The 13,097-nt window shown below is 55.0% G+C and overlaps 1 protein-coding gene across 3 annotated transcripts in view; it reads right to left on the bottom strand.

Moving 5' to 3' along the window:
- Positions 1-812: 812 nt before the first annotated feature.
- SRGAP3 (SLIT-ROBO Rho GTPase activating protein 3) overlaps positions 813-13,097 on the bottom strand; it is a 101,763-nt gene continuing 89,478 nt past the window's right edge. For all 3 annotated transcript variants that reach the window (XM_086755191.1, XM_086755190.1, XM_086755192.1), the window contains exons 16-22: positions 12,027-12,132; positions 11,527-11,754; positions 10,727-10,806; positions 7,679-7,859; positions 6,939-7,088; positions 6,248-6,575; positions 813-3,930 (exon numbers count right to left, since the gene is read on the bottom strand). In XM_086755191.1, coding sequence (XP_086611317.1) covers positions 3,514-3,930; positions 6,248-6,575; positions 6,939-7,088; positions 7,679-7,859; positions 10,727-10,806; positions 11,527-11,754; positions 12,027-12,132 — 1,490 coding nt within the window. In that variant the 3' untranslated portion in view covers positions 813-3,513. The remainder of the gene's footprint in view (positions 3,931-6,247; positions 6,576-6,938; positions 7,089-7,678; positions 7,860-10,726; positions 10,807-11,526; positions 11,755-12,026; positions 12,133-13,097) is intronic.

A 13,097-nucleotide genomic window follows, 5' to 3' on the forward strand; every position in this document is an offset into this window, starting at 1 on the left:
CCTGGCGTCGCCAAACCTGTCCCCACAGACTACGCAGCCCAGCCCCTGGGAAGCAGATCAGATCGGGGACACCCTCAGCCGCTCCGTGAAAACCACACCACCGCTCGTTAAAATAACACAGCCGGGGTTTGCCAAAATCACCAGCCGGGGTACCTCACCTAAGGAAGAGAGCGCGCTGCCCGCACCGGCCCCGCGCGCCCCTGTGCGCTGCTGCAGTCTGCAGAGATCGGTGTCGGTGCCATCGCTGTTGAGTCAGCACCAGCGAAGGTGACGCCGAGCCCCCTGCCCGTCTCGGAGGTGGCCACGGCACCGCGGGACGGGACGGGGCAGGTCTGTGGGGAGCCGGCGGGGTCTGCAGGAGCCGGAGATCAGCACTCGCTCTGCACGGCAGAGAAACACCCGCTGGGGGAAGACGCCGTCCCCTCGGCTGCCATGGCCCGAGGAGGGGCCGCGTCCCTCCAGACCCTGGCCCGCAGGCAGTGGGAGGCAGAGCGCGGCCCCTCAGGGAGGACGCTCCCACCCCCACTCACGTCAGCCACCCCAGCGTTCGTTTCCAGCGAAGCTCTGTGAACTCTCGGAAGCCTTCGGTCCTTGGCCATCAGAGGCACCGCGGATGCGGGCAAGCGACTTGACGACGCGCGAGCAGTTCCAGTTCGACACTCCTCCAACGTGCGGGTGGCAATGTTGTGCCAAGTTAGCTCTCAGAAAAATACACCTCTTCCCTTTTACAGTAGTTAAAACTACAACTTGAATACCATGTTAAAAGGGGGCAGTTTATTCTTCAACAAAAATCTCGTTTTTTCTTAAAAAAAAAAAAAAAGGACTTTAAAAGCAATCACCCCCAGCACAACGCAACTGCACAAAGGAAACCAGGATGTGTACAGCTCCTAGGACATTAACGCCAAGCATTTGTTCTGGTGCTCAAAAAGGCACTTAAAGATACAAAACCAACTGCATTAAAAACCCACAACAAAACAAACCAAAGGAAAAACCAAAGGCAATAATTTAATAGACGCTGGAACTTGTACCGTATCTTCAAAAGCAACGAGGGAGGGGAAAAGAAACTCCCAATAAAGACGGGTTTGCTATCAAGTAATCTTTGAAAGTATATAAAAAAATCCAGAGGACTGGCAAAGTTAATGTTCTCCAGGAACTAAATGGAAAAAAAATACAAATACTGGCGACGAACACACAGCTCTGGTGCCGACCGGGTTTCCTCCCCCCAGGCACATCTGCTGGGTGCTGACCAGACCGGGCTGGAGAACAGCTGCTGCCCGGACCAGGGGCGCTGAGCTCGGGGGAGCCTGAGGCGGGGAAGGGGGATTGTGGAGAAAAACGAACATCCATGCGAACCAGCTGTGGTGGTTACAAATGCCAGCGGTGCTTTAGACAGGCACATGGACAGCGCTTCCCCTCACAGCGTTACATGGAGGAACGACGGTCACCACACACAGAACTTCCCCACCACACACGGAAGGGTTAGCTTCGCGGCTTTCTTTTTTTATTTTTTATTATTATCGGGATTTATTTTTACATTGAGCTACCTACTAAGTGCAAAGATTTGGTGAGTGGCATTGGCTTTCCTCTAATCTTACCCTACGTTTTGTACAGTTTACACGTTAACAGTTACTTTCAGCGTTTAAGCACGAACAGCAATATATACAGAGGCTGGCAGGCAGGCGCGGCCGCGCGGAGGGGACGCGTGCTCGGCGCTGGCGCACGCACTGGGCCGCTCCCGCGGGGATGTGCGACGCCGGGCGCGCGCCTCGCAGAGCCACGGGCGGCTGACACGCGCGGGCGCGTTCCGAGCAAGCTGCGGCAGGACGGGTGGGCTCAGCCGCCCCCCGGCCGGCACCTCCGCTGCCTTCTGGAAGTCCGGCCAGGCGCGGACTGGGCTCTGCAGCAGTGCTGGAGAGAGGAAGCTGAAGGGGGGAACAGAAAAAGCAAGCCCTGGGCAGGGGCAGCGACCGCCGACTGCGGCAGGAGGGCTCGCCGGCTGCTGTGCCAGGGACAGACAACAGCAGAAATCAGGGACCGCGGGAAGAACGGATGAACACAGAGGAGCCATCAGCACGGCTTCTCTGTGCCGCCGAGAGACTCCCTGCGGCCTGTTTCACGCTGGGGTTTACGCGATCGTGTGGAAGGGACCAAATGAAACCACGGGTCACTGCATGGAAATCTGTACAAGAGAAAAATCGCAGGAGCAGCACAGAGCATCTTGAATTCAGCGCTTACAGAAGAGACTCGGCTATCAGACAAAGTACCATGCAATCCCCAGCTCCTTCTGCATATTTTTTTTCTGGGTTAAATGTTCAGAGGAAAAACAAAATGTAGATGCTTTTGCATAAACTCCAACTGTTGTATTCTACAGTACAGTACAGAAAGTGCAAAATGCCGCCCCTCAGACCGGCGCCACAGCCGACACGGTCACACATGGCTCATGCTTCTCATGCAAGACGACGCAGTCTGAACCAAGACCCTCTTGTACTGCTGTGCAACTTCAAACAACGCAACGCTGTCGTACCAAAGCCTCTCGCCTGTTTAGTCTCATCTGTTGAGATACCATTAGGTTTCTTTTTTTAAAAAAAAAGGAAAAAAAAACTGTGTGGGGAAAGGGAAATGAAGCATCTCGGCCCTGTGTAAGTTACTCGATGCTTTACCACAGGTTTGTCACTGGTCCTTGTTCCTCCTGAAGTCTTCAAGCCAACCAGAGTCCTGGGGACCCCGCAGCGCCGGAGGGCTGCGCCCCGGCACGGCAGCCACGTCCTCCTCCCCGCGCGAAGGGACGGAGCACGCCTCGCTTTCTGTCCCTGCTGCCGCTGGGCGTTGCGGCGCATGCCAAGGCATCTCGGGATTCAGCCTGAAAAGACGCTCCGGCCGGCCTGACGCACGCTGGCGTTTATCAATTTCCAGCTCTTCTCTGTCGGCCAGCAGTGAACAAAACCAAACCCACTATATCTCCCCCCCGCCCCTTTTTTTTTTTTTTTTTAAATGCCAAGAGGTGCAGAAAATAAATTCCAGGATTGGCCTTGTATTGCTCGATGCACAGCTGCTACGTACCTCCACGCACACACACGCACACAAATAGCCTGGAAAAAATCCCAACTCAACCCGACATCTCTAGAGAGGACGTTTCAGAGCCAGTTTCTGAGGTAAATCTACTTTTTTTAAAAGTCACCAAACGTTGTACACTTTTTTTTTTAATATATACTTCTACATAGAGCGTGTATTCTCCAGTGCCAACACGCAGACCTGCCGCCTCCTCCTGCCGTCAGACTGCAAGCCTGGGAACTGTTTCTGCGTGGATGGGGCGTGTGCACACACATGTACACACACACGTATGTACACTCAGCCATCAGGCCTCGGCTACGCGCTCGTTCCCCGTTTGGAGAGGCTCCTTTTGGGCACGGGTTTGACCTCCTGCTTGGCCGGGCGAGGCTTTGCCGCGGCTGCCGGCCCCGCTCCCGCCGTCCAGGCGCTGGCTCTCCCGTGCCGCGTTCCCCACGCCCCAGCCTACATGGTGCCCGATTTATCTGCCGAGCCGCTGGGGAAGAGCTTCTCGGTGGGGGTGACGGCGGGGCTGCCCACCCCCGAGCTGCTGCTGCTGCTGGAGCGGTGCTGCACCACCGGCCGCACTGGCCGCATCGGCGGGGGCCGCAGCTGAGCCCCGGCCAGCCGGGCCGACAGCGCTGGCTTGAAGGTGGTCATCATCTCCGTGGTGGAGCTGCTGCTGCGCCGCATGGCAGCGTCAGGGTCCCGGATCAGGATGGTGTGGAGCGGGCTGGCGGGTTCCGAGTTGGCAGCGCCCATCGGAGGGTTCTTCATGGGCTCCAGCGTGTCCAGGACAACATCCGGGGCCTGCTTGGCCGTGTTCTGCCTTTCCAGCTCCCGCAGCTCATTCAGCGCCGTGCTCATAGTCTTCTCGATGTCCTGCAAACGCCGCCAACAAAGAGATGTCAGCACCGTGCCACAGCATCATCCCGCTCTCCGGCACCCCACCCCGGGGAGAGGCCTCCCGCCCTGGCATGCGCGTCTGCGCGTGGGGGACTCTCTGAACTAAAACAGAGCCCGCAGGCAGAGCAGGAGCTTTCGGAGAAGACCTAAAGCCCAAACTCTGGCCACACAAAGGTGCCCAAAGTCTCTGAAGTCAACAGGAGTTTGGTCACCAGCTCCAAAGGGAAAAAACCCTGAGCACCAGGAGCGATGCGGTGAACACCAGCCTGTCCACACCTCCAACGAGGCAGGACATCTCCACACTCCCCTGCAGCACTGAGACTGGTTTTTCCCCAAAAAAGGAGGCCCCGTAGCCCCCATCAGATGTCCGTCCCTGTGCCTGCAGGGCAATGGCACGAGTCGGGTGGAAATGCCCAGCAATGTATGCGGAGCGAGCAGCGCGACAGCAGCTCGCCATAAATAACAGCGAGGCAGCGACAAGGGCTCTCCCTGCGCAGGGGAGGCAGGAGAGGCGAGCGTGGCCCCAGGCCCTCACCGCCTGCCCATCCGGGGCCGGGATTCCTAGGCACGGCCTCCACGGGTCTGTCCACGGAGAGCCTCCAGAAGGCGAACCCAGCTCAGCTAGAGGGGCTCATTTACAGTAAATTAGCTAAATGGCCTAAATCCTCTCATTCAGGAACAGAGAGGCCGAGTTTCCCTTCCCTTAAACCTGCCCTAACTGAGCTAAGGCACTAACTGGGAAAGAGACCGTGGGAGAAGTGGTGTAAGGCAGCTGGATCAGTCGTTTCAAAGGCAGCTCTGGTTAACTCTCCCTGCTGCTCTCCTGGAGAAGAGTCCTCCATTTTGTAATGTGTACAAAACGCTTGGTGAGCCTCAGATAACGTTCAGAGATCAGCAGAAGGGAAGTATCAAGTTAGCTCCAATTAATTTTATTAAACTCTTCAGATAAGGAGGGAAAATATTCTCCCAGAGCTGAGCCTCAGGACTACCGAGTCCAGCGGTCCTACCGACTTCAAGGTATTTATTTACATCCAGTGGGTGAGAATCTTTTTCATGGTTTTAAAAAAACCAAAAAACCAAACCCCAAACCCCAAGGTAACTGTGCGTATCGCGCTCCATCCCCAGTATTCCCTCTGGAGGCTCCTGGGCCCCCTGGCCCCGCTGTGGGGTGCCACGCCGCTGCCCGCCCGTGGAGCCCGGGGACTCCGTGCATGCTGCTCTCCTGTCCCAAGGCGGGCGCGGTGCCCCAGCTCGAGCCGTCACCCAGGGCACACGCTGCGCTACGACCGTGCCTGTACAAACTGATCGCGCCAAAGGCAAGCTCTTGATGGACAGAGAAGCTGGGTAGCGTGCCGCAGAGCAAGAGAACAAGGAGCGTGGCTGGTGGAAAAGCAAACAGGACAGTAAGAGTTCTTCCTTTCTGCAGTCATCACCAATTACCCCACTGAAAGCAGCTGATCTGACACCCAAGAGCCTGCCGAACCCTGGGGCACACGAGGGGCTGCCAGGTGGGGGGCAGCAGCCTCCCCAGCAGCTGCACCCCTCATCCTGGGCACCGCAGGCCATCCCACGGCTGCTGCTCCAGCCCGAGGGTGGTGTGAAGCAAACCGCCCAGGAACTGCGAACAGGGACACTGAGCAGCCTGTCCAGAGCGCTCCCAGCCCCTGGGCCCAAACCAGCCCAACCCACTGCGCTGGCGTAACCTGACTGCTACCTGCCAGGGGCCTCCTGCCAGCGGCGGGGCGAGGAGACCTGCGGCCTGTGCTGGAGGAATTTAACGAGCACCCCGGAACTCATGGCCTAATGTGATGCTGATGATGTTGCTTGGCTGGAGGCATCATACTGGGATCAGACTAACACTCTGAGGTCCTAGCTTCAGCCAGTAACAAACCTGAAGCGTGTTTCTCCAAACTCTGAGTGAGCATCAGTCAAATTCTGATTTGGCAAATCCTCCTGAGCTCCTTACGGAGCACCAGATGGAGATAATGCGCTTCCCTCCCTGCAGGAGCGAGGAGCTGCCAGCACATTTCCATGGTGGATCGAACGCTTCTGCCGATTGTTTCAAAGAAATAAGGTTTGTGGGAGGAGGCAGTATCTGTCATTAGACCAACTGATAGTTGGAAGAGCAGGGAAGCTGTTGGCTGCTCGTTTTCACCTTTAAACCATCGCAGCCACAACAGCACGGCAGTTCTGAAGTGTGTTGAGAGGGAAGGGGCTCTGTGGCGCTACCCCAGTGATTTTTATTTCAGCCTCTCGATCCCTGGGGACCAAGAGCCACTGACAACGCTCTTACCTCGGCAAGCGCTTCTGCTTCTAGAGATTTCTGATCTCCGAGACTACTGTGTCTAGTCGATCCACAGGTTGATCTCAGCGGGTGGCCATCAGACAAGGCCTTCCTGTCTGGGAAATTGATGCTGCCTGCACTGCCGAATGTTGCCATTCTGCGCTTTTCAGGACTCTCAATCCTGCCCCTGGTAAGAGGTATTTTGTGGGGGCTGCTAGGGCAGGCCGCTGCTCGAGGAGGAGTGTCTATGCCAGGACCCATCCCTCGGGGCGGGCTGTGGGTGTCCCCCCCGCTTCGACGGCGAGGGATAGCTGCGCCGTCAGACCTCAATCTCACTCTGCAAAGAATCCATCACAAGACTAGGTCACCGTCCGTCAGATCAAAAGCCTCTGGTTGCATGCTGTAAGACAATTGCTCAGCTCTGAGAGTTCAGCTCAAACCAAACTCCAGCCCTTCAGCTCCAGAAGACTAAGGCAAGAGGGAAGACAGACATTTTAGCCAGTGCCAAGAAAGGGACAGCATTGTACCTCCTGTACTTGTTCAGATCTACATCAGCAATGCACATGCAAACCCCCCTCCGCGCTCGTATTATTCTGCAGGGCTTCCTGGAGCCTCCCCTTCCGTCCTGCCCTACACCACACGCTGACTCCCGCACGCGACAGCGATTGCCTGTGTTCGTAGGAAAATGAGAGGTTCCTACCGGCCCATCACTCCCCCAAAGCCATAGTCCATAATATGATCCGTCGGAGACTGGATGTCGTTCTTGGAGGAGGCTTTATCGTCCAGCAGCGGTCCGCTGCTTGCCTCACTGTCCGCCTTCTGACTCAGGCTGTCGGAGAACGCGTCATCCCTGGGAAAAGGAGACCCCCATCAGCAACGGGGCTCTGCCCCAGGAGAGAGGCGAGGGCCCAGCCACAACGTGGATCTGAACACCACCACTCCAGCAGCTCTGGAGTTTGCTAGCAACGGGCTGGACCAACGCCACCACTGCAGAAGCACCTGGAGCTTGGAAAAAGGGTCGCCTTATCCCCCTCCGCTGCAGCTGCCATTTTATGGCTCCAGGCACAGTACTTGTAACAGAAGTGGCTCCTGCGAAGGACCCTGGGATCTGCCTGCAGGCCAGGTCAGCACTGAACCATGCCAGGTCCACGCCCAGAGGGGGCAAGGCCAATGTGAAGCCTGCGTCATGCCGCTTTGGGACATCGATGATAGGTGGGGTTCAGGCACACGGAAGTATAGTATTTAGTGCTTGGCTTTATCAGCCTGGACGAGAAACAATCTGAGCCAACACACAGAGAGGCAGACGTGAACAGGTCCAGATTCCTCACCAAAGTCGTTAAACCTGGGAAAATCCAACCACCTACTTCAGGTGGCTGAAGATGGACCTCACGTAATTACGTGGTTTTAACACCCTGGGTCAGCACACACCGCTTTACTCACATGTCTTGCACCACAATGTACTGGTGGGGTATGAGGCCATCCACACCGTTGTGTCTCCCTTCCCACCAGTCTTCTGATGCCCGATGGTACAGGAGGAGCGAGGCCCCTTTCTTAAAGGAGAGCTCTCGTGGAGATCGTCCAACATAGTCAAACTTCGCTATGGCTTCAATCTGCTCCACTTCTGCAAGGGAGAGAAGCACAGACACAGAAAAGCTTAGTTCAACAATCACAGGGCACAATAAATCCTAGAAGGAGACATCTCACCAGATCAGCAGTAATGCTGTTGCCCTGGCTTCCTGAGAGCAACTTACACTGAGTACCAACCATTTTCTTTTCAGACTCATCAGTTCTTTTTGCTCTCCCAGCCTTCCTGGAATTTCTCTCAGACTCACACACTACCAGCAATTACAAAGAGCTACAAAGCAGATGGGGAGCAGTTGAAATTTCTCTATGTGCATATGGCATCGCCACCCGTGCTCCCATTTTCTAGCTATAAAGGGATTTCTTCAGTTACAGAACCCCATTATCCTCCAGACTGGGATCTTGTTAAGCTGTGTCAGATCCTGTGATCAAAGCTCTGCTTACCTTCTCTTCCTTTCTTTATCCTGGAGACAGTTTGCCCTGAATTATTGACGAGTAACGAATCCCCCTTTGGGGATCCCCATGGAAACCATGACACCGGCTCTGGCCGGGCAGCTGCTCTGCACCACACCCCCACATCTGCAGACCTTCAGCACTCCACCTCACTGCTTCTAATTTAAGCTCTACCAAACAGCAGGGACTCACAAACGGGGAGCTCAGGGCCTGAAATTCAAACTGGCTGAGGCAGGACTTCGCTTTGGGAGGCTGCGAGCGCACGAGGAGCCTCTGAGCCCCTGGCTGAGGCCACCACCACGGGAGCTGCTGGTGCACCTAAAGAGGAGCCTGGCTGGCACTGAGGAGCCCACAGAAGAGCCCAACTGCTCTGCAAATCTGTTTCCAGCTGGGAGCACTGAATCGCAGAGAAACAGCTGCAGTGATTGCAAGGCAGCGACAGCGTTTCTCTCCGCACTGGCAGGAGCAAACACACTCCGCCTCATTTCACTCCCAGACAGGGATGAAAATGCAGGCTGCTGCTGCTCCACTACCTCTAGCTGCTATGGGAGCCAGCAAGCAAGCAGTTAATTACCTTGATTATTTGAGACACTGATCATTTTAGATCCCACCTGGAGATGGGTAGACAAGCGATGACAAAGCTAAACAGGGCAAATGGCCCCGTTCCTCCAGCTCTGTCACATTCTCATTAAACACGGAAACTTGCTCTGCTCCGTGCGCGTGGTCACTAACCACGGGCTCGGCATCGGCAGCAATCGGGACACAACCCGCTGGTCTGCCCAGTGACAAAACCCACACGGAGGAGGAGACGCCAGAGGAAGATGTGGGCAGACCCCTGCGCCCTTCCTCAGCTCACATGGGACAGGACCGGTCGCTTCAGCAGACTGATTTTCCCCAGCTTTGAATACAGATCTGCACCAAGAGGAGCGGCAGGATGCTTGGGAGCACTGCAGCAGGATCCCAGGAATGCTCCGGAGGAAACGCAGTGGGGGAGGCTACCAGGAGGGCTTTCACAGCACTGACAAATATTGATTTTCCCAGCAGGGAGGGCATGTGGGGCGAGGGGAATGAGAAATATGTAAATTCACAAAATAAAGCTGCTCCTCTTCTCTACACTTGCGCCACAGTTAATCACCTGGAAACTCCAATCACAGCTATTAATATGACCACCCAAGCATAAAATTGGCTAAATGGCAGCTTGCTCTCCTCCATCTTCTAGTCCTGTCGGCTGCTGTTTGTAGCTGAAAGCAGGCCCCAAGCTGCGCGGCCCAGCTGCGCCCTTCCCCTCCTCCCCACGGCGCCGCCAGCCCTCCCGCCGCCCGCCAGCCTCGGAAGGCTCAGCGTTTTGTCGGGCAGGACGCACCCAAGGAAACAGTGGCCACCAGGACAGCGGAACAGGCATTGGGCTGCCCGGTGCCCTTCCACACAGCAAAGTCCTGCCATTAAAGGGTGTCGTGGGGTGGACGAGCTGGCGGTGCCTGTGGGCGCGGGCAGCACAGCACCTCCTCCCGCTGTGGTACCGCGTCCTGCAGCAAACACGCTTCTTGCCCGGCTCTGCCAGTGCCCCACTTTCCACGCCTGCTTTTGTGACCGCCGTGAGCTTCAAAAGCTTTCACCAAACGCGAAACTCCAAGCTGGTTTACACAGATGCACAGGGAGATGGGAGCCTGCAGAAAGCCAGATGCAAGCCTCCTCCAGAGCATTACAAAACACCGACGATACACCCAGTTGCAAGGGATTCGCACCCGGCTACACCCATCCACCCAGTCCTGGCTCACAGCACGTCCTGCTTCGCGCTCGAAAGCCGGCCAGCGCCACGGGCCTGATGCGAGCAGAAATGAGCAGGGGGGTCCTTTGTCACCAAAGGGAACAGAAGTGACCGCGGGGAAACCGGGCGCAGCTTGCTCGATACAGGTATTTGGTTTCTGCCAAGGAGACAGCTGCCTGACAGGGGAGGACCACAGCCTAAGGAAATCAGCTGAAAGGCGCTCTCATTCCCGAGGATCCCAACGGGGCCGCTGACGTTCTCTGGTTTCCCTGCAATGCATCCAAGGGCCCCCAGCACACAGAGCTCGTCCCATCCTGCCACCCCCTGTCTCCCCTCCTGTTCACATTTCACACAGCGCACCCTCCCCATCACATGGCTGTGTGTAAGCACCAAGGAGAAGGGAAAAAAAAATAATCATATATGGGATTAATGGAATCTCATAGAACAGCTCCAAAAACCAACCCGCGTATCCCGCCACGGAGCCAGAGCACCGCGAAGGTCCACGCACATCCTGTGGTGACAACCCATACGCAACATTTATTAAATGCACATTCGGTACTGAGCACACAAAAACATCGTCCCCCACTGAAGTGCGAGACACCAATCCAGCCCCCCATCGGGTGAGGGGCGAAGTGCAGGCTGCTTTCCTGCACGCACAGCTCTAACAGACCCGACTTTCTGCTCACCGTCATCGCTGGTGTGCGGCTCCGTGCCGTTGTCATGGTCAACTTCATCGATGGTGCCTGGCTCGCTGTGCGGGCTGTCACTGAAATAAAATACAGCACACTTTCAAAGAGAGGGCAAGAGCTGTTCCTAAGGTACTTAGCACAAGTGAGTTGTTGAGGGAAATTCTGGCCCCAGCAGCTATTGAAGGAGTTATGGTTTCAGTTTTGAGATGGCAATTTTAAATCATAGCAGATCTCTGAACTCGCTTTGAGAGCAGCAGACACTCGCACCACGACCCTCAGGCCCAGAACACCACGTTCTGTTGCTCGTGCATCTTACTTGTATTTGGCAAAACAAAGATAAAGTGTTATGTTAGTCTTAGTGTTATGAAGGTATTTATAACTAAGAATTATGCAGACAGCTTGGTATGGAGTAAGATTCTTAACCAATTTTAAACTGCACAAGCGTTTCAAATCTGTATCATTTGCACACCTAATTCCTAACATTTAACAGGAATAAATGCAAAAAGGCATGCCCCTTCTGCCAAGGGGCAAACTCACCCCCGCGCCATGCTCAGCCTAGGCTCAGCTGCCCTGAGCATGAAGTCAGCACTTCCCCAAAGTTCTCCTCACACCCCATCCTCCCAGGGACCTGCTCCCAAGAGCCCTTGTCCTACACTCATCAATTCTCTGCCTACCAGGAACCAAGCCAAAGCTCTGCATTTTGTCACGCTCTTAACGCACAGTGCCAGAAGATAACCCTAATGTGAGGATCTGGCTTTAAGTTCTGCCAACAATGAAGTCCTGCCCCCGCCTCTTACCAGTACTCCTCCCCTCCAGTCATGCACTTCTCATAGACAGGTCCTTCCAGCTCTCTGTGGCTGGGGAAGATGCCCTCGTGATTAATGATGATGGTTTTGATGACCTCATTGACATGGGCTTGGCAGGACACCGGATCCTGCCCATCTGGAATGTGCATCAGAGTGGGCCCGAAGCAGATGGCCAGGTTGTAGGGATCCATCATGTTCTCATCACTGTACTGCGACAAGCTGCAAGCACAAACGTTAGGGAGGTGCGGTGCTGACCCTCCCCGTTTGCTCAGAAGAGTCTCCCACCAACAAACTGCCACCGCCTAAGAAAGCAATCATCCCTGAGCGGCACATTGGCCCCGAACACACCGCCACGGCTAGGCAAGGCGGAGGAAGGAGCAGAATACAACTCTCCGTGGCAATACCAAAACACAGTCATGCAACAAAGACAAGGAAGCCCTGAATAAAAGGAGGGTAAGGAGAAACTCAGTGAAAAAGGAAAGAAGACTCACTGATTAAGGAAAGCAAAGAGATATCTCATTACAACGATGACAGCCCGGGGCAGAGTGACGATGATTTGCTGGATCTGGTGCACTCTCTCGGTGGAGCTCTCGATTTCTGGAACACATGGACAAAAGCATATCTTTTAAACATTCGCAGGAGCAGACAACAGAGCACCAGAGGGCCTCACTCCAGATCTAGTGGCCACAACACACGGAAAACAACAGCCCGTTTCCAGAGTTCACCCACTGGTGTGGCACTGAGGTCCACGCAGAGAACCTGGGCATAGCGCTCTTCCATAGGTGAGCTCGTATCTATGCTCAGGTTCAGTATGAACAGCAAAAGAAACACTTCCATGGTTTTATTTTTAAAATAATTGCTTATGCATTATTTAGTTTATTCCTCAACAACTATTTCTCAAAAGCTTTGGTCGATTTGGCACTGGAAAAGGGAGCGCTGCTTGCTTTTCTAGTGCAGATTTTAAAATCAGGTTTTTATTCACGTTACTCCTATGGGCTAATCATCAGGTCCTTCTGAGCCCTTCTACTCCAGTCTCTCACTGGTCTTAACAGGAATTTAATCTGAACCGATCCCACATCAACACAAAGCCTGCAACAATGGCTATCTGTTCTGAGACCCACAGGAAGAAATTGCCTTGAGGCACTTGCATTTTTTCCCTTAGCAAAATGTTTCAGCTGGCTGTAACTCAGAGGAATTAATGGAGTGACCATCAATTGCCCTGCATTGCAGGCACATCCCTAAAGAACCCTTGCAAACAAAGTGCCTTCTCTGGCCCTCTAGTTCTCACGTGCATTTGAGAAACGCTTCCCTGCAAACTCGCAGTTCCCCGAAAGGCAAAAGGCACAGCCAGCCTTTCCGCTGCCCCGGCAGCCTGGCCTCCCCACCACGTCCGCAGGGAACGAGGCGGCTCTGCAGCTCCCCGGGGCGCTCCGAGGTCCCGCGACACGCGCAGCAGCACCTGCTGCAAAACCTCCCGGAACATCTCACCAGGAGCCAAGGGAAACCCGAGTGACTGGTGATGCTCTGCGGTGGAGAGCCCAGACCGCTCAGCTGTGTTTAGC

Source organism: Chlamydotis macqueenii, chromosome 10 (genome assembly GCF_036417535.1).
Source record: "Chlamydotis macqueenii isolate bChlMac1 chromosome 10, bChlMac1.mat, whole genome shotgun sequence".
Taxonomy (NCBI): domain Eukaryota; kingdom Metazoa; phylum Chordata; class Aves; order Otidiformes; family Otididae; genus Chlamydotis; species Chlamydotis macqueenii.